This window comes from Myotis nattereri (genome assembly GCF_964212035.1).
Source record: "Myotis nattereri genome assembly, chromosome: 16".
Taxonomy (NCBI): Eukaryota; Metazoa; Chordata; class Mammalia; order Chiroptera; family Vespertilionidae; genus Myotis; species Myotis nattereri.
The window spans coordinates 37,821,058-37,841,938 of NC_138091.1; the positions used below are offsets into that span (position 1 = coordinate 37,821,058).

At 41.3% G+C, this 20,881-nt stretch overlaps 2 protein-coding genes across 4 annotated transcripts in view; one reads left to right on the top strand and one right to left on the bottom strand.

Moving 5' to 3' along the window:
* Positions 1–3,247: 3,247 nt before the first annotated feature.
* CCDC47 (coiled-coil domain containing 47) lies at positions 3,248–20,124 on the bottom strand. Of its 2 annotated transcripts, none has more exons than XM_081109171.1 (13): positions 15,026–15,302; positions 14,455–14,562; positions 13,770–13,944; positions 12,076–12,197; positions 11,787–11,852; positions 11,280–11,381; positions 10,987–11,097; positions 9,922–10,007; positions 8,548–8,606; positions 7,637–7,746; positions 7,262–7,429; positions 5,693–5,758; positions 3,248–3,506 (listed from the first exon to the last, which is right to left on the bottom strand). In XM_081109171.1, exons 1-13 carry the CDS (start codon positions 15,287–15,289, stop codon positions 3,489–3,491), a joined length of 1,455 nt encoding a protein of 484 aa, XP_080965297.1. In that variant the 5' UTR covers positions 15,290–15,302; the 3' UTR covers positions 3,248–3,488. The 2 variants fall into 2 exon arrangements, with proteins under 2 accessions (XP_080965297.1, XP_080965298.1); XM_081109172.1 differs by lacking the exon at positions 3,248–3,506 and adding an exon at positions 19,374–20,124 and having other exon boundaries at positions 3,690–5,758; positions 15,026–15,294.
* DDX42 (DEAD-box helicase 42) overlaps positions 19,648–20,881 on the top strand; it is a 36,858-nt gene continuing 35,624 nt past the window's right edge. The window contains exons 1-2 of one of the 2 annotated variants that reach the window (XM_081109169.1): positions 19,648–19,846; positions 19,974–20,148. The gene's annotated coding sequence lies outside the window, so the exon portion shown is untranslated. Of the gene's footprint in view, positions 20,315–20,881 lie in introns of both variants that reach the window. The other variant, XM_081109168.1, reaches the window with a different exon arrangement.

Consider the following 20,881-nt stretch of genomic DNA (forward strand, 5'->3'; position numbering starts at 1 on the left):
GAGTCATCTCCTTCCGCGCAGACTTGCGGGAGGGCACTCCGTCTCCAACGAAGGGACCCGTTTCCCAGGTGCGTGGAAGCCACAAAGACCGAGCCTTTGGGGTCGGAAAAGGGCTCCCCAGAACCTCTTGCCGCCACAGCAGGAAGGAAGTGGGATGGTTTCAATAATGAAGAGTTGGGGGGACTAGACTGCTGACTGGGCTACTTTGAGAATTTTACTTCCGAGTGGTGGGACTTAAATGGGACCACCTGCCCTACACTGATTTTTTACAGAGAGGAAGGAGAGAGATAGAGAGTTAGAAACATGGATGAGAGAGAAACATCGATCAGCTGCCTCCTGCGCACCCCCCACTGGGGATGTGCCTGCAACCAAGGTACACGCCCTTGACCGGAATCGAACCTGGGACCCTTGAGTCCGCAGGCCGAGGCTCTATCCACTGAGCCAAACCGGTTAGTGCCAGGGCACACTTTAAAAATATTTTTATTGATTTCAGAGAGGAGGGGAGAGAGAGAGAAACATCAATGATGAGAGAGAATCATTGAGGGGCTGCCTCCTGCACGCCCCCCACTGGGGATCAGCCCGCAACCCAGGCATGTGCCCTTGGCAGGAATGGAACCCGGGGGCCCTTCAGACCGCAGGCCGACGCTCTATCCACTGAGGCATACTGGCTAGGGCGAGGGCACACCTTTTAAAAAAAGACATCGCAAATGCCCCCTCACTTTTGCCTCTAGGGTAACAAGCTGACAAGTTGCAAAGGGAAACCCACACTTTCTATGCTTCAGGTTACTTATCTGTAAAAGGAAAACAGCTCAACTAATGGGACTATCATTTTTATCTTCTTTCCCCCTGGATCCTTCCTCATCTGCAGCCCTTAGCAGCGGTTCTCAACCTGTGGGTCACGACCCCTTTGGGGGTCGAATGACCCTTTCACAGGGGTCCCCTAAGACCATCAGAAAACACATATATAATTACATATTGTTTTTGTGACTAATCACTATGCTTTAATTATGTTCAATTTGTAACAATGAAATTGGGGGTCACCACAACATGAGGAACTGTATTAAAGGGTCATGGCGTTAGGAAGGTTGAAAACCACTGCCTTAGAGATTTGCTGTTTGCAGACACCTGTAAGGTTTGCCTTGATGAGGAAGCTAGCCTAAGCCAAGCAGGCAGGGCTTGAGAAATGATGAAGCAATTTCAAGTGATGGAACAAACCTTCCTTTTGTGCGTTGTTTTGTGTTTTCAGTGACTTACTCCAACCAGGGGGGGGGGGGCGATTTTTCTAAAATTGGATATATACCCAGAGGTCCTCGGTTGGATTCCCAGTCAGGGTGCAGGGATTTGGGCTTGCTCCCCAGTAGGGAGTGAGCAGGAGGCAACTGATCTATGTTTCTATCTCTCTCTCCCTCTCCGTCTCTAAAATCAATAAAAACATATTTTAAAAAATATCTAAAAACAAAAAGGTATGAATGCCTTTTATTTTTAAAACTTTATTTTGATATTTTTAAAAATATATTTTATTGATTTTTCACAGAGAGTAAGGGAGAGGGATAGAGAGTTAGAAACATCGATGAGAGAGAAACATCGATTAGCTGCCTCCTGCACACTCCCCACCTGGGATGTGCCCGCAACCAAGGTACATGCCCTTGACCGGAATCGAACCTGGGACCCTTGAGTCTGCAGGCTGATGCTCTATACACTGAGCCAAACCAGCTAGGGTTATTTTGATATTTTTTATTGATTTTTAGATAGAGAGGGAGAGATAGAAACATCGATGACACATCGCTCACCAAACTCCAGAAACTAAAAAAATACTCTTTGCTATTGTTTTAGCAGTCTGTAATAGAAGCCACTCCTATGGGTATAATTGTCTCCCCCTTACATCCTTTCAAATCATTCAAAATGAGTGAAGGCAGGAACAGTAAAGGAGAGAGAATCCCGGATGATAAACTACCATATTTCACCCTTCCCATCAAAATAGATCCTGTAGACACTGCTCTAAATAATTTTCACATTGCCCATTTCTGTTGGATGCGGGGAGTGAGAGGACCAGTCAATGGATTTCTTTGGTCTAAGACCCATCTGAAGGAAAGAGATTCACATCTCGGTGCTTGACAGGAAAAGGTTCTGTTACTAAGGAAACAGAATTATAAACGATTGTCCTGCCCCACAAAAAATGTCAAATATTGCAGATAAAGTTAGAGAACTCTGCAAGGATCTGCTTGGTTTCTATTAGGAGAAACACGAGAGGAAAGCAAAAATGCACCACTTGGAAAATAGTCCTAGGTGATTTATTTTTTTGAGAGGGGGGTGGGAGTGCAGGGGAGACATGGATTTGTTGTTCCACTTATTTATGCATTCACTGGTTGATTCGTTTATGTGCCCTGACCCTGGATGGAACCCCAACTTGGTGTATTAGGACATCGCTCTAACAAACAGCTACCTGGCAAGGGCACATTTTAATTTTTAAATTTCATTTAATTTTTTTTCAAATTATGAGTTTTTTTAGAAAGTTACATAGATGTGAGCCAGTTGGGCTGGGCAGGCTCAGGAAACAAGTTATAGAAGCAAAGAAGAACCCTTGAAGCGGTTCTCAACCTTCTGGCCCTTTAAATACAGTTCCTCATGTTGGGACCCAACCATAAAATTAATTTCGTTGCTACTTCATAACTGTAATGTTGCTACTGTTATGAATCGTAATGTAAATATCTGATATGCAGGATGGTCTTAGGCGACCCCTGTGAAAGGGTCGTTCGACCGCCAAAGGGGTCACGACCCACAGGTTGAGAACCGCTGGCTTAGAGGGAAAAGCAAAGGTAACACACTTGGGGGAAGAGGGGAATGGGAAAGATGCTGGCGTGCTTCGGACAGGGAGAGCCAGACGCCACTAACATTTTTTTGAAAATCCTCACCTGAAGATATGTTGTATTGATTTGTTTTGTTGATTTTTGAAAGAGAGAAAGACATCCACTGGTTGCCTCTTGTTTGCTCCTTTACCGGGTATCAAACCCGCAACCTAGGTTTGTGTCCTGACTGGGATCGAACCCATAACCTTTGGGTGCATGGAACTACACTCCAATACTGAGCCACCTGCCCAGGGCACATCCCTAACATTTTTACAATGCTATCGTTTAGAAGAGAATTTTATAGATACTATCCCTTGATGTTGATACACCTGTGAGGTAGGCAGAGAAAATAATTACTATCCTTACTTCGTAGAAGGAAGAACAGAACAGAGACTCAAAGAGGTTAAGGACTTGCCTTAAGTCAAAGGATTTGTTACTGGTTTTGTTGGCACTAAAAACCAGGCTTTATTTCCCAGTCCAGCGCTTGTTTCAGCGTTGCTAAGTGCCCAGGCAATGCAGGTAAGATTGGAGAGCTTAGTGGTTTTCCAATGTGACAGTTAACATTCTCTTCTCTCTGTCCTCTGATTCCTAGAAGATAATGGTGTCCTCTAACTCAAGAGGGGGACTTCAGGGAGTAGCCGATCAATAACAGATGGAGTTCTAAAAATAGAAATATTTAAGAAAATAACTGGCAACAATTACGGGATTCTTGTCAAGGCCAACTCTTGAAGGAAAAGCATTTAAGTGATTTTTATTGAACAGAAAAAACACTCCTATGGGCTTATACTGTTGTAGAGAAACCCGAGAAAAGTAAAGGCGGCACTCTGAGATTTTTGTCAATGAGTTTAATATATGTCCATAGGTTACCATTCATATGAATGCTTAAATTACAAAATTAGCTGCCATGGCCCAAATGTGTGGGACTTTAAGAAAGCTTTTATTAAAGATAGCTAAGCATATCAATTTTGATTTCTAAAATGTATTTTAAAGGTTTGTAAAACAAGGCTAATTCTAGAATTATATAGCATTAAGTTGTGTTATTTTTAATAACTTAATTTCATGAACTGTTTTAAAAAATTACATTTGCATTTCCCAGCTGACACATTTCTGCATTAACTAAGAGAAAAACCCATGTGAAAAGTTTCCATGCAGTTTCAAAGGCAGCAGCACATTCTGTTTCCACAGCAACTTATTGCCTCAGAACACACCTGCACATAAAGCATCAGCAAAAATATACCCGCCCACCCGTCTCCCACCAAAAAACCCAACCCTTTCCCATCCCCAGCAAAAATTACCTGGTGAAGCAGTGACTTAAAAAAATGCTTTCTTACTAGGAAGCATTTATAAAATGCAGAAATCTGAACAAGCTAAATGCTCGTGCAGATGAATGGGCCTCCCCCACAAGAGTTCCTTTCTCAAGAGCAGAGGTGGGGATCGTCTGGCCCAAGGGTTGTATAAGGCCCATGAAATCATTTGGTCTGGCCCTGCCAGGCATTAGGGATGAGTTAATTAAATGCCTGACCAAATATAGCATGATAATTTTAAATATATATTTTTTTATTGATTTTAGAGAGGGAGAGGTATAGAAACATCAATGATCAGAGAGAATCATTGATCAGCTGCCTCCTGCACACCCCATACTGGGAATTGAGCCCGCACCTCTGACTGAAATCAAACCTGGGACCCTTTAGTCTGCGGGCCAACACTCTATCCACTGAGCCAAACTGGCTAGGACAGCATGCTAATTTTTAAGTTGATAATTTTGTATGGCCCAAGAACGATATTATAAATATCCAAATGGCCCTTGAGAGAAAAAATGTTCCCCACCCATGCTCAAGAGGCAGAAAGAACTCTCAATAGTTTAGGAAAGCTCATTTTTAAAAGTGTATTTATGCATATTCATGGCTATTTCTCTGAAAAAATATACCTAGCCTCAGCTGTGGAAGAGATAAAAGCAGGAGAAGCAAAGGGACACAGCCACAACACAGAGAACTTCTCCATGAACAGCCAATAGGGTGAGGCAACCAAGAAGGAAAACATCTTCGACTTCACGTAGACCATTGATCTGCTCTAGGTGAAGCAGGTAATTTTTCATGCATTTAACTCAAGAAAAACATACAACCACTTAAAATACAGCATTCACAATGTCATTAGCTTATGGTATCAGGTAAGGAGAAAACTGTGCTCCTGTACTATCTGTAGAATTTTCCAGTACATGTCAGTACCCTAAAATCTGGATACCCTATAATACTGTCATCAGCACCCTCCACCTACAAAACAGATAGAGTGAACTACACTGTTCTGAGTCCCTGAAATTTCAACACCACAGATAGTGTTCTCAGTTTTATTTTTTTACAAGCTTAATGTAGACACACAAGAAAACAAGCAATGTTTATTGTTATTTGTGGAATCTTGGTTTAGGGTCATTCTTTATAGCCATTTCAACTGCCTAGTTTAAACAAAAAGCAATAATCTAATTGTTTATCTATAAACTCATGATATTTCTTCAAATATAATAGCACTAAAAGCACTGATGATTCATGTTATAATTTTAAAAGAATTTTAAAACTACAGAGTTCATATATCATTCCTTTTGTAAAATAATCAAAATAATGTGATTATCTGGAAGAAAATTACTGAAACAGAGTCCTTCCAATGTATTTCTAACTTCTGTAAATTCCAAACCAAAAACAGAACAGATGATGAAATAAGGATTTCTCAGTCACTGGGAGTGTTTAAACTTTCCGATGAGAAATGGACTGATATTTTTAACGCTCCCTGTGAATACAGAGCTTATAGGTGGCAGCAGGACTCAGATCTCTGGGATGACTTTACATGGCTTTCACCTTGATTTGTTTCATTTTCATTTGCTTCTTCTCCAATTTCTTTTGCTCACGTCTCAAGGCAGCTTCCTAGAGAGACAGACAGACAGACAGAGATAATCCAAACTAAGCTCTAAGCAAAGATTTTTAAAAAATCAAAACTAGAATACTGCCTATAATATTATTCAAAAACCTAGACTTGCACTATAAATAACATTCCAGAAGATAAGTTATAAAAATTGCTAATATCTACATTGGTTAACAAAAATTAACTTGAAATGAAGCAAAGGTAACTACAATATCAAATCAGAAACTAAATACTACATTTAAGTTGGCTTTGTTAGTCTGCTCTGATTTTTCCTATACCCAGGAAACACTAGGTCCACTTTTAACATAACAATTATATGAGTTTACCAAGGATTTGTACTTCATTTCAGAAAAGCATAAGATCTTTTTTAAAAAATTTATTTGAGAGAGAGAAACATCAATTTGCTGTTCTGCTAATTTATGCACTCATTGGTTGATCCCTGTATGCACACTAAACATATATAGAGTTGGGGAACTAAACAAACTATATTTAGTTATAAGCTAAAAGGTAACAGTGGTTACCTTTAGGCATGAGAGTTGTGTAAAGGATTATGTTATTTTTACATGGTAGAATTAAGGTTAGTTCATTTCTGACTTAAGTTCTGGGCCCTCCTTTTTCTTAAACCTATTGTAGTTTCAAACCCTGGAAAGAACTAGAAAACTTTTTTCATAGAAAAATGAAAGGCATTATCTATTAATGATTCCATGCAGATTGTTCCAGTGTATTAATTAAAAAGCCATTTTTATTTATACAGAAGGTTGCATAAACACAGAGCTCTATTTTCAGAGGAAAAATTCCCATAAACTAAACTAAAGAAAAAATGATGAGAAATGATAAGATGGGAGGAGGCCTGTGGTATCCTGGGCACTTGGCTCAACAGCTTTAATGACTCCACAGGCAACTAAAGTGCCACATCACCCAGAACTTTGTTCTCCTCCTCTTTTTCTGATCAGCATTTATAAGATTTAAAATTTTAGAGCTGGACTATGGTATCTTATTTCACAAAAATGTGAAAACATACTGGTATTTGAAACATAATATACCACAGTCTAAAAAGCTCTGAAGTTTGAAAATCTAGTTATGTACAAAATAGACACCAAAAATACAAAAAAATAATATAAGTCTCTAATTCTATAATGAAATTAGAAATGTTATAAAACAAGTTTATTTGAACCATAGGGTACATGTACTGGCTTCTATTAAAATTCCTACTTTCTACTTCGGTAAGTATTTGGCTTAAAAGATGATAGTTTAACTTGCAAAATGAGATTGTGCAGGGGAAATAGGGTAATTCATATCATTCTCCAGGATCAGACTCACTCTAATACTGTTTGAAGCCCTATTCTTCAAGTGCCACTAACTGAAGGTCCCAAGTACTGAGAAAATGCTAAACTTTTAGCCTGTGTACATTCCTCCACAAAATTACCCTAAGAGCCAATTTGGTACAAATAGGTATCCTTACAAATCTTAGTTTTTACCCCAGTAATAAGAAAAGTTGGTCTTACCTCGAGCCTGCGCTGTTTCTCAGGATCTTCCTCATTCATGATCCGCTCCTTCTCTGCTCTTTTCTTCTCTTCACGCCGAGACTGTGCAGCTTCCTGTCTTTGCACATGCGTCAGCTTCAAGAATTTCTCTTCCACTCTAGCTCGGTTCTTATCTGCTTTTTGTTTGCCCTTTCCCCAAGAAACAAAGAGTTTCATAAGAAATCCATTTTAATTCAACAGAAGCAAAAGCCCATTTAGTATTCTTTCATAAAACTACTCCCATTTAGCACTTTCAAGTAAAGTAGCAAAGATACAATCACTGAAATCCTCGATAGATGATTCCCCCAGAGGAAAAAAATAACAGGTGCCAACTTATGATAAAGGCTGCAGTCTTACTTCTCTGTTGAGTCGGAACTTTTTGGCTTTGTCAATAGAGTAAATCACCATGTTCATCAGGGGTAGCAAAGCTTCCATATCCTTTGGGTAAGTGTTACCTGAGCCAGGCACTGGAAAACAAAGCCATTTCCTATTGAGTTAACAGAGCATTAATACTTCTGAGTCGCCAACTCCCTCTCTTTTTTTAATTAATAAACTCCTTTTTTCTTAGGCAGCTAAAATGCAACAGAAAATATAAATTAAAGTATATACAAGGATCTCTTATTGAAGAAACCCAACAGCAATAAGAAGGCATGGGGTTTGTTTTAATATAGTTTGTTTTTTAATGTATTTTTATTGATTTCAGAGAGGTGGGAGGAGAGAGAGGAGAGAGAGAGAGAGAGAGAGAGAGAGAGAGAGAGAGAGAGAGAGAGAGAGAGACATCAGTGATGAGAGAGAATCATTGGCCACCTCCTGCATGCCCCACACTGGGAATTGAGCCCGCAACCCAGGCATGTTCCCTTGACCAGAATCGAACCTGGGACCCTTTAGTCCGCAGGCTGACGCTCTATCCACCGAGTCAAACCAGCTAGGGCTAATAATTCAGTTTTTAAAAATACATATTTTATTGATTTTTTTTACAGAGAGGAAGGGAGAAGGATAGAGAGTTAGAAACATCGATGAGAGAGAAACATCAATCAACTGCCTCCTGCACACCCCCTACTGGGGATGTGCCCGCAACCCAGGTACATGCCCTTGACCAGAATCGAACCTGGGACCCGTCAGTCCGCAGGCCGACTCTCTATCAACTGAGCCAAACGGGTTAGGGCTAATATAGTTTTTTTTATAGCTGTCACTTAGGAGGGAACAATACTCTCCTTAAGGTCATCTCTCAGAAAACGAAGAACCCAGACAGGACATGGGATACTTACCATTAAATGTAAACAGTAGTGTCCTCTTAGTTTCAGGTAGCTTTAAAGGCTGACCTTCTCTGTCATGAAAGAAAAGGCTATTTAGAAAGAACACAAGAAAGATATTCTCTACGCATATAAATTATTCAGTTCACTTAGATGAATAGATACCTACAATTAATCAGCATAGTATTTGGCTTGGCATCCCATAGTCAAATATAATCTCAGAGCCTGAAGGAGCTTTACAGGTCACCTGATCCACTTGCCTAACTGATGCATGCATTCCCAAGTGACCTTTATCCTATACTTGAACACCTCCAAGTGATATCCCCTCCAGGCAAGATATATTCCATCTCACCTGGGGAACCAGAAATAAGCCTACATTTAAGTAAGAGGCCCATATTTTAAATAACATTTCTGCTTATTTTGATGAGTTTCTAGGTTCTATTTCCAACTCCTATTTTAGCTTCCTTCCTATAATGAAGTATCTTATTTTTGAGCCAGGCTTAGAATAAGTTTAGAAATCATCAACTGTAGCATCTATAATTTAGTTCCGACTCACCAAAGATTCCCTTGTAATCTTTGACTATCAATTCGCCTCTCCCCCACCCCAAAAGGTTCCACAGTTACCATAATGTGGTATTTTGCCCACGGTGTTGATACTGAGTTAAGCAAGGCAAGGATGATGGAACACCATCTGAAGGCAAAAGGACCCTGAGTAATTCTGACACACAATGAAAACCCAGAATGGCTTTTAATTGTACTCAACTCCACAGCCTATGAGAGAGTAACCCTTAATCAAAAATTTAGGCCAGAACCATTTCTACACCAAGGGTGAACTTAAATAAGTATGTTCTCCTGAAATGGGAACATATAACAAATCGGAATTCAAACAACAAATTCAAGCCCTGAATATGTACACTTGAAATATATTACTATAAATATTACTATGGGTATTTAACGTGTTTGATAATATACTAGGAAAGAATATAAGCATCCACTATACAAAAACAGAAGCCAGAAAAGGCCAGATTTGCAATCAAACATTACAGATTCATATCATAAATTGAAAAAGGAAAAAAAAGAACATAGACTACAAAGGACAGAGAGTAGCAATTGCATTTTCTTATATGAGCCATTTTGTAAGATTCTCTTCCACCTCACTGAGTGCATGGTGCACACGTGCAGCAACACATGCAAAACGGGGAGGCTTGTTTATCTCCCACAGGTTCCCAACTACCTTCCTGATGCATGCAGTCAAAGCAAAAGGAAACCTGGGAGTCATGAACTTCCCTCACTCGTGTGGCAAGGGAAACTGCAGAAGCATCTTGCAGGTGTTTCAACACAGAAAGCTAAAGAAGAAAATCATATTCAGTATTTTTATTTCATACATACTCTTGCATAATTTTTGGACCCGAGAACTGGTCTGAAAAATGAACAGATTCAATCTTGTCAGCGTAGTGTGTAAGAAAGTGGACCATCTGAAATAGAGAAAATTATTATATTTTAAAGTAGGGTTTAATGTATTTCCCTTTTTTCATAAAGATATTTACTCTTCAGTCCTCCTTGCTATTGTACAATGTCATTAAGGCTAAAGCTTTTAAAAAATTAAATTTAAATAAGGTAAGGAATTTCTCTATAATGAAACTTGTACCTTTTCTTTAGTAACACCAATGCTTAAATATTCTTATTGAGCAGCTGAAAATATGTCTCAAACTAATGTTCTAAATAAGAATAAAAGCATGGAGATAAAATCTTAAATAATTTTAGGAGATTCTTCATGAACATATCACCTTGAACTTACATTTATAACTGTCTTTGAGCTAGCCTACATTTTTATGATATTAAGATGTACTGTTACCATTATACAACCAATAGAAAAAAAACATGGCTCTCTATACATCCCTCTTCTCTTACACTAGTTGAAACTAAAATAATGGACTAAATGACATGGTGATAAAGATAAAAGTTGTAGTCCTTTTTTTAAAAAAAAACTAAAAGCCATCAGCAATCCTAGGAACAATTTGCTCTGGATTTAGAGAGCATTCTTCACTAAACAATTTTTTTTGACAAGTTAATCTATTGCTTAAAGAAAGAATTAGAGTGTTTTTGGGAAAGGAACACATAATCAATACACTGTCATAAATGAAGAACTCGTACAGCAGTGGTTCTCAACCGTCCTAATGCCGTGAACCTTTAATACAGTTCCTCATGTTGTGGTGACCCCCAATTTCATTGTTACAAATTGAACATAATTAAAGCATAGTGATTAATCACAAAAACGATATGTAACTATATATATGTCTTCCGATGGTCTTAGGCGAGCCCTGTTAAAGGGTCGTTCGACCCCAAAAGGGATCACGACCCACAGGTGAGAACCGCTGTTGTACAGCGTGAGTTTTAGGGAGAGTACCTTGCAAATGCCAAGGTCTGCAAATATATGCCTTCCATCACACTTACCTTTGTATCCATCATTCCCTCTGTGACTTCTCCCATCTCTGACAGGATGGCTAAGGAGTCTGGCAGTCCATACTTTGCGCCAGACTTAGGTTTGTCACTACAAAACTCACTCTAGAGGAAGAAGTAATTGAAAGTAAGATGTGACATTTTATGATGCACAGACGTTTTCTTCTCAAGAGACTATGTACTGACCTATTTCAAAGTGATTAATTACGCTATGCTCTGAAGCTGAACATCTAGGTAATAATTAGGCACAATTTCTATGTATGTTTGAGTTGTAATAGTCAACATACCAGATCCTGCATCTCTTTCTGCAGTCGTACCAGGGCTTTCCGAGTACCAATAGCAAACACATAGGTATCCATGTCTTCATCATTCATGGTTACTTTTATTTGCTATTAAAACAAAAACAAAAACCACACAAAACTCACCTATTAGGTTCTGTGATAGGCCTATTTCTACGATGGCCCCGAAGATTCCCCTGGTGTATATGTACAAACTCCCCTTGAATGGGAATAGGACTTGTGAAATGATGGGATATCACTCCCATGACTCTGTTGTGTTATGTAGCAGAAGGTCCCTAATGAGCTGACTTTGCTATTAATCAAAAGAGACATTATCCAGGTGACTGACCTAATCACACGCACCTCCACTCACAGCTACACACTGAGTGGACAATTTTCTGACAAAGTACACAAGTTGTCCGTAACTCCAAACGGAGTCTAAACAATAAATGGAATAAGCTCTGAGAAATTAAGAATTCAATCTGTACAGAGAAAAACAGCAAGAAGAATACATACCACTTGATCACTTGCTGGCCTCATCATACGGGCCAGGACGTTCAGTAAGTCCTGTCTCTTGAGGAACTGGGCGGGGGGGAAAAAAAAAGAACAGCTGTAACCTCTACTTACTACAAAGAAGAGACCCTGGAGGGGGAATCAGATGTATCAAATATACTTGACATTTGCCAGTTAGTAGTAGAAGATGACTTTTAGACCTCCTTGAAGACACTAAACTTAGAGGATTTTGAATCATGCTGGAAAAAACAAAAGGTAGACATATACGTTGCACCAGAAATTCCCTACTTACCCTGAGCTGGATAAGCATCCCCTCACAGCACACTCTACCAGAACACCACAGGTTGTAGATATGCTCGTTCTCCTGGTTCAGCTTTCCTGTACTTGTGGCTTCTTTGTTCGTTCCATCATCCCCTAGGAGTAAACCACTTAATGTGATTCCCTAAAAGTGTTGAGGCCTAATTACCACTCCCGCCTCCACTCTGACCCCACAATGATCAGAGTTTTAGGGTGGCAATACTTTGAGATCATATAGAACTCTCCTTTGAACATACATGACAACAAATGGGCATTGTTCCTTTTACTTTTAAAACTCTATTGTCTCCATAAAAAAATCATACTCTAGCATTACTACTATGTTCTTGTTAGTTAGACAGTCAGCTTCAGTATAAGTTTCTTAAGAGTAGATAAAAAATGGAACAAAATCAGTTTAAATGTTTTTCCCCAAAGTTAAAAATACTGCCCTAACCGGTTTGGCTCAGTAGATAGAGCGTCAGCCTGCGGACTCAAGAGTCCCAGGTTCAATTCCGGTCAAGGGCATGTACCTTGGTTGCGGGCACATCCCCAGTGGGGAGTGTGCAGGAGGCAGCTGATCGATGTTTCTAACTCTCTATCCCTCTCCCTTCCTCTCTGTAAAAAATCAATAAAATATATTAAAAAAAAATACTCCCAATGTAATGAATAAAAAAATAATACCATCACTAAAAACTATTTAACACTTCCTCACCATGTGTATGACTTAACTTTGATCAAGTTTGCTTTTTCAACAGCAAAATAATAGTGGTATTAAAAGCTGTATTTTAGATCTAGAAAAAGCTAAAATTCCAACCATTCTCTCACTTCATTTAATTAAATGTACGAAAGAAAGTGCAGAACTTCACAAGGTAAAGCAAGACTGACACACCAAATGAAAACACATGAGAGAAGTCGAAGGCTTAAAGGCGGCTTATTATTTTCCTAATGTCCAGGTGAATAAGTACTCTGAAATAATATGGTACAGCAGAGACAGCATGGAATTTGAAAGCATGTATACTAAGTTTAAGTATATCATGGTTACAAGAAAATAGCATTTCTGGATTTCAGTCCCCTCCTTAGGAAAAAAAAAAGTTTCCAACTGACAGTATTCTTACAAAGTTTAAATGAGAAACAATATATGCAAAGTACCTAGCACAACACTGAACAGTCTGCTAAAGAGCAGAGCAGATGCATACTTGCTTCCTATTAAAGGGAAACAAAGTGTTAAATGCCAAACAGAGTTGAAGGTGGGCAAGTCCACCTTACCCTTTACATTATACAACTGCACGGGCTCCTCTCCTGTACTTCAGTGTACATACCTCTTCAGTGGATCAGAAACTCAAGTGCCTAGAACCTGAGAGAATTCTAATTTCTAAAAGATGAACTGAAAGTATTTATCAAGCTACTTAAAATGTTAAAATTCTTTGCTTTCAGCCAGACTCTTATTCAAATGTGTTTTGAAACAATTGCTCTTTAGCAAATGTTGATTAATAGCAGATGAGAAAATCATTTCATAAATACAATTTATTCAGCATATAAAACCTAACAAAAACAGGATCCCTTGAAAGAAAATAAAAAAGCACCCTCTTTGGCAGTCCCTGAAAGCAGTTAGGTACTTATACTGAGGGGAATAAACAGTTCTTATTAGATGTTTTCCAAGCCCACAGCAGGACTTCTATTAGCCTAACTTACCTACTAAGGTAAAGTTACTCTCCAAAAGCTCTCTATGAGAGTTAAACCAGGCCTGAGCAAGGCGACTGTTTTTATTCTTCCCGATGATATAGTTCATGATGTAGGCGAGCAGACCAGTCACCATCAAAATTTCTAGATAATAACTCTCCCAACTGTTCTGGAGGTGTGCAGGAACCTACAGAAAAACAATTATTCCATTGAATGTTAGTTGAGGCTGAAGGATGGAGTCTAACTCATGGAATGAAGGACAATGAAAAAACCCATAAACAGAAGTAGATACTTTAAATAACTGTCATTAATATGATTATACTTTGAAAAACATGCCCATTTTGATTTTCCAGGCTGGCTTTGTAAAAGACTCTTTAAGGAAATGTGAAGACAGTCAAGTAGGATAAAAGGATGGAAAGCCCTTTGTATTAAACTTGATTCTGACTCCCACCCCAAAATAAATCCAATGGCTATCATCTTTATCATTCCTTAATAAATAAAACTATGAGGACTAGAACAAAAACACAGGGATTGCCTCTATAGGTGTGGAGTTTTATGAGAAGAATTGATGTCAAACTCTTTCACAGCTACCACTATTATATCAACACCATCTACATGTCACTAATTATATTTCTGGGATTAATAACAGTAAGATATTTTGTTGGTTAGTTTGGAATTTAGAATCCTATATACCTACATCAACAATTGTTATTGGGTCTTTATTTTTGCTAGAAGAAGTATCTGGTTTGTCTTCATAACCTTCAAATTCTTCATCATCATATGGCTCACCCTCGGTATCTCCCTCCTACAAAAATGAGGCAGCAATCTGTTTTTCTCTACACATGTCACCAGCAATTATATCTCTTTCTTGTAGGCAACAATTGTAGAGGAAAATAGAACATGTTAGCAACAAGTACAGGACAGAGAGATATTACATGTTTTTAACAAATGACTCTCCAATGCTATTAAACCCTGAGTTCAAAATGATATAATTCTCATCCAAACATAGAATCCATCCTCTATCACTTCCAACCCCCCACCCCATGCTTTCCAAAGAGGAGAAAGACAATTCATTTTTCCATCAATGCGAAAGGTGGGAAAACACCACAAAACATTTAGAAGAACTCCACATACTAAACAAAAATGAAGATACCAGAGAGTAAACTTCTCCCTAGACCTGGGTTTTACTTTTAAAGTCTGGGAACAGTGCTAGTTAAAAATTTTCCCATCCTTCCAATTTCCCAAAAAATCAATAAAAAAAACCTCACCTGGGTATCTGCATCTTCAAAATCTCCTTCTTGGTTTTCATCCTGCCCTTCTAACTCCACAGTGGTCTCGTCTTCATCATCTTCAGTGGTAATCACCCGTTGAGGAGATTCAGTAACAGAATCTTCTGTGACATCTTCAAATTCAGCAAAGTCATTATCATCATACTCTACTATGTCTTCCTCATCCTCAAAATCATCAAACTTAGCTTCAGAGACACTCCCGAACACCAAAAGGACAACACAGAAAGCAAGGAAGACTTTCATGGCACCTTAAAAAAAAAAACACAAAACCTAAATGAACTGCTACTCTATACACTGATCAAGTTTGGAAACAAAAGATATGTCTATGACACTCTCCTACTTTTCTCTTAATATTATTCATTTTAGAAAGCATCACAAAAAACAATGAGGTGGGGGTAAAGAGGCCTAGGTTCTCATCTGGATACTGTCACTAATTATCTGTAAAATCTTTTACACTATGCATTCAGTAAGCATTTTTTGAAAAACTTTAAATAGGAACTGGGAAGGGATATAATAAGAATGAGATGCAACTACTTATCTGTTGGTGGTAATGAAAACAATACATGAGCAAAATAAATGAACAAACAAAATAGAAACAGACTCCTAGATTCACAGAACAGACTGATACTTGCCAGAGCCTGGGGGGCGGGTTAGAGGAGGGGATTGGGAGTTGGGCCTGAGGGAAAAAGTGAAGGGATTAAGAACTACAAATTGGTAGTCACAAAAATAGTCATGGGGATGTAAAGTACAGCATAGGGAATATATTCAATAGTCCTATATAATAAAAACGTAATATGCTAAGTGTCTGACTGATCTGTCAAACTTTTGGTCAACACCTCAATTAGTCGCTATGATGCAGACTGACCACCAGAGGGCAGATGCTCCAACGGTTGGTTAGCTTGCTGCTGGGGTCCGGACAGGGCAAGAGGGCCTGGGCGAGAGGGCTGGACATGCCCTGGAGCCCTCCCGTGGTCCCTCCTGGGCCAGCTGACCCCCATCAGCCTCAATTGGGACTGGGCGATCACCAGCCAGGCAGAGGGACCCCACCCGTAATAACTAGTATTGTAATAACTATATATGGGCCAGGTGCGTACCTGAAATATTGGGGTGACCACTTTGTAAAGTATATTATTGTCTAACCACTATGCTGTACACCTGAAACTAACACAAAATAAAATGTTTGTAAAACTTTTTAAAATGGGAAAACCACTCTGTTCACAGGCTGTACAAAAATAGTCCACATCTCAGTCTGCAGATCCCTCCTCTACAACTGTCTCAAAATCAACAGGTACCTGAATATCTCTATTTTTATATTAATATTAACCCCATTTTCCCAATCTTACTGAAAAAAAGCAGGATATCTAATTTCTCACTTTCTTTTCCCTTTGAAATCTAATCAGCCACCAAATCCTGGTATTTCCTTTGATTCTCAAAGCCACCATAACCTAGGCTACCAGCACCTGCTGAAGAACCGCAGTATTTTCCTAAATGGTCTCCCTTGTCTCAACTTTCCATTTTTGCTACATAAGGATTCAATAACTATCAAAAGCTAAGCAAGTCCTGCAGAATAATATAAGAACTCTGGCTTTTACTGCTTTTCATAAAATGATCCTATCATATCTAAATAAATGTACCTTCACTGAACATACTACCATGTCAGATATTAAGCCAAGAGAGTAAAACATGACTCCTGAATAATTGTAAATTTGCACAAGAATTCAGCTTCAAGGATATGTGTTACAGTATTACTTATAGTAGTGGAAAATTTGAAATTGTTTGGTTAAACCGTGGATATATACAAAGGGCAAATTTACTTTTTGTCCATTAAAAATTGTTACAAATGAAGTTAGAATCCATATTATTTTAGAAGCAAATACGTGTAAACAAAATAGTTTGGAAGGATGTATATACATCTACATATAAGTAATAATTACTTTGTATGGTAGGACTATGGGCATTTTGCCTTATTTTTCTTTGTGTTTTCTAGTTTTCCTATGATGTGCTTTTGTAATAAAAAGTTCTTTAAAAAATTAAAAGCATGGTTTCTGCATGCAAGAACAGGCACTGCAGATGGAAGAATAGTTATGCATAAAGGCCTAAAATAACATATTGTAGGAGTTTGATAGGATGCTGGGTTTATAGACTCAAGAGGGGGAAATGAGGCTGGAAATACCACACTAATAAGTTTGAATAATTAGAATCAACTAAAGAATTTAAGTAGGAGAATGACACTATCTCCGACAGCTCATACACAGGGTGAACTGGAAAAGGGTACCTGAAGCAGGAAAAATTAAGTGGTTGAAATAATTAGGTAAGAAAAAAACAACAACGGCCCTAGCTGGTTTGGCTCAGTGGATGGAGCATCAGCCTGTGGACTGAAGGGTCCCAGGTTCAATTCCGGTCAATGGCACATGCCTGGGTTGTGGGCCCTATCCCCAGTGGAGGGCGTGCAGGAGGCAGCCGATCGATGATGGTTCTTTCTCAGCACTGATGTTTCTATCTCTCTTTCCCTCTCCCTTCCTCTCTGAAATCAAAATATATATTTTTCTTTAAAAGAAAAAAAGCACACGATTGAACTGGCAGTGGTATTGGGAATGAACAGGAAAACAGATCTGACAGATTTAACACTTATACTTATCAGCATTGCCCTATCAGCGTGGCTCAGTGGTTGACCATCGACATATGAACCAGGTTACAGTTCAACTCCTGGTCAGGGCACATTCCTGGGTTGCGGGCTCAGGCCTAAACCGACAGTCGGACATCCCTCTCGCAATCCGGACAGCTGGCGCCTAACCACTCACCTACCTGCCTGCCTGATGGCCCTTAACTGCTCTCCCCTACGGGCCTGATTGTCCATCTATCCGGTCTAATTAGCATATTACCCTTTTATTAGTATAGTCAAAAGGAGAAGACACATGAAAAATAGCAAGCATTTGGTATAGTTAGATTTGGTTTAATGTCAGCTCTACCATTTGCCAACCATATGATCTTGGGTTAATTATTGAAAATTTCCTGCTCCCCACTTACAAAAAAGAGATACCACTGCATCCCAGGGCTGTAGTGTGGGCAGTACAGACTTGTGCCTGGCACACAGAAGGTACGCAATAAATATTAGGTCCCATTACTTCCTTCCCTTGTGCCTTATGAACACTCTAAGATTTAAAAACTTCGTTTTTAGTGATTTTCTTTTCAGATCTGGTTTGAACTTTTTCAAGTAGAAGCAAATAAAAGTTACCACTGACACAGTCAATTGCCTGCCAAAAGATCTGATCATTTCAAGATGGATTTCCACGTAGAATGTTCACACCATAGAAGCATTTCTAAGACAACTCAGCACTGTAACATAGAGCCTTCTAGGTTATTTAGGTTAAAATTATCCAAGCCATTTGTGCCTTGGCCTTCCCTTTCAGGTCTCTCTGCTCCACCTGTCAATTCATTTCTCAATTGCACAATTCCCTGCCAGGCCACCAGTCCTGCCTGAATGAGACGCCTGGGGCAGGGAACACAAACACTAACAAGTCTGGTTTCATTACCTTCTGCAAGCTCACTCCGCAGCCTCTCACAGGTTGGGTCTGGACTTACAAAACCAGCGGGGAATAAGTGGGGGAAATCATTACTTGTTCCAGTGGTTCTCAACCTTCTGGCCCTTTAAATACAGTTCCTCATGTTGTGACCCAACCATAAAATTATTTTCGTTGCTACTTCGTAACTGTAATGTTGCCATTGTTATGAATAGTAATGTAAATATCTGATGTGCAGGATGGTCTTAGGCGACCCCTGTGAAAGGGTCCTTCGACCGCCAGAGGGGTCAACCGCTGGTTAGGCCTTTCTGACAATGGCCAGACTTGTGGAAGTCACGCACACATTGAATGAAAACCCGTTTTGTGTTAGAACCCTACCGAGAGGACCAGTCAGAGGTGGTTGCTTCTGTCAAACCACCAGGGTCCATTCCCCAGTATGGAGAATCAATTCATCCTGACATCTGTACTCCATACTTCCTGCTACACACTGGAAGCTTCCTCTACCTTTGCCCTTCGGGTCGGCATCTGCTCACAGATCTGTGGGGAAGTGCCGCAGAACCGTTCAAAATCACCCCAATCCGGAAGACCCACAGAACATGGGCCTTGGAGTGGGCGAAGCTTGCTTGTGTGGTTTCAGAAAGTCGGGAGAAGTGAGAAGGAACGGCGGGGGCCGGTGCATGTCACCACAGGCCTGACGGAGGGGGGTGGGTGGGAAACCGGACCGGGCTAGGCCACGCAACTCACAGAGCGACCACTTGGGACTGGCCCGGCCCCCACCGACTCACACGCCATGGCCCGCTTCCTACCTGTACCGGGGCTAGAAGCCGGCTCAGCGCTCCTGCGTCTGCCACCTCTACCCCACGGGCCTCGCGGCCTGGCCGCCGCCTGCGCGGTCACCGCGGTTTTAGTGCCCCTGATGCCTCTAGGACACAGCAATACCCGGTAGCTCAGTCACGCCGCCCCACTCGTCACGTCGCCTCTGCCATCCGTTACGTAGACTGCGTGCAGCCCGTCCGCGCCTGCGCGCGGCGAAGGGGCGGGACGCAGCTTCCGGGACCGCGCGAGACCTCCTCCACCTACGCCCCGCAGAGGTGAGGTGGGGCTGCTGGGAAAATTACATAATCTCGGCCCCGGGGCCGGAACTGCTCTCGCCAATCCCATCCCTCTCCGCTAGGATTCAGTCAGGTTGTCATCACGCTGAAGTGGTGCTCCGGAAGCTGAAGGTGGCCATGCTCCATGGAACCACGCGGCCGGAGGCACGCGGAGAGATGTTGCCCAGGTCGGATTTGCAAAGGGCCAGCGTTTAGGGGATCGACGGTCTTATGTCTACGCGGCTTCCGCCCCAGCCCCTTTTCTTGGAATTTTTGGGCGGCTCCTCGTCATTGCTACTCTTTCTCCCCTCCTAGGCCCATCTCCTATACAGGCTATGGACACCCCTGACCCAGCAGCAGAACCCCGTCGAACGGCCTGAGAGGTCTGCAAGGCATTCTGGAGCATTAAGGCCAGGAGCCCGCGGCGCTTTCCGGGAATCGCAGACTCAGACCCCGCCCTTCGGCCCGCGCTCTGCATTGCGCATGTCAGGTGTGTGTTCCCCTCCCCCAGTCAGCAACGGGTCGAGTGGCGGCGGCGAAAGGGGCGGAGAAGGAGGAGCGCGGCGGGACGCGGCCTGGACCGCGCGTACTCCGGGACGTGGGACTCCGCGGCGGCGGTAGTAGTTGCTGCCGCTACTGCAGCAGTTTTGCGCGAGGTGGGTCTGGACGCGGGGCCGCGACCCCTTGGTCGCCCCGGAGGCAACTGCGGGGCCTAGCGAAAGCCAGGGGACCGCGGCCTCAGTTAACAAAGAGTCGGCGGAGCCCCTGGGAAGACGGGGAGGGGCGGGAGTGCGGGGCTGAGGCCTGGAGGGGTCCTTCCGAGCCGGGTCGCCCTCCCCGGCGCCCGCTTCTCCCGCAACTCCTACGGAGGCCCAGTTGGCGGCTTTCCGGAGGCAGCGCCCGCCCCCTCGACTACGGAAGAGATTTCCAAGTTGCCGAGCTCCGAGGCTGGGATGGCCACCGGGAGGATTCTGACCCTAGGCGGCAGCAGTTGGCGGGCGCAAGCCTCCAAATCGGGGGGATCCCATCGGCAAAAGTTGCCAAATCGGAAGACAGTAAATGACAAAGTGGGTGATGTCTGTGCAGCCTTGAGTAGATGGTGATTAGCATCGCCATCGTCACACAAACTTTTTTGCGGCCTACCCGATGTGAGTAAATAATTTATGTGGAGTTGCAAGCATACGTACCAGTAATATAAAGAGAAACTACCTGCTAGTCGAGAG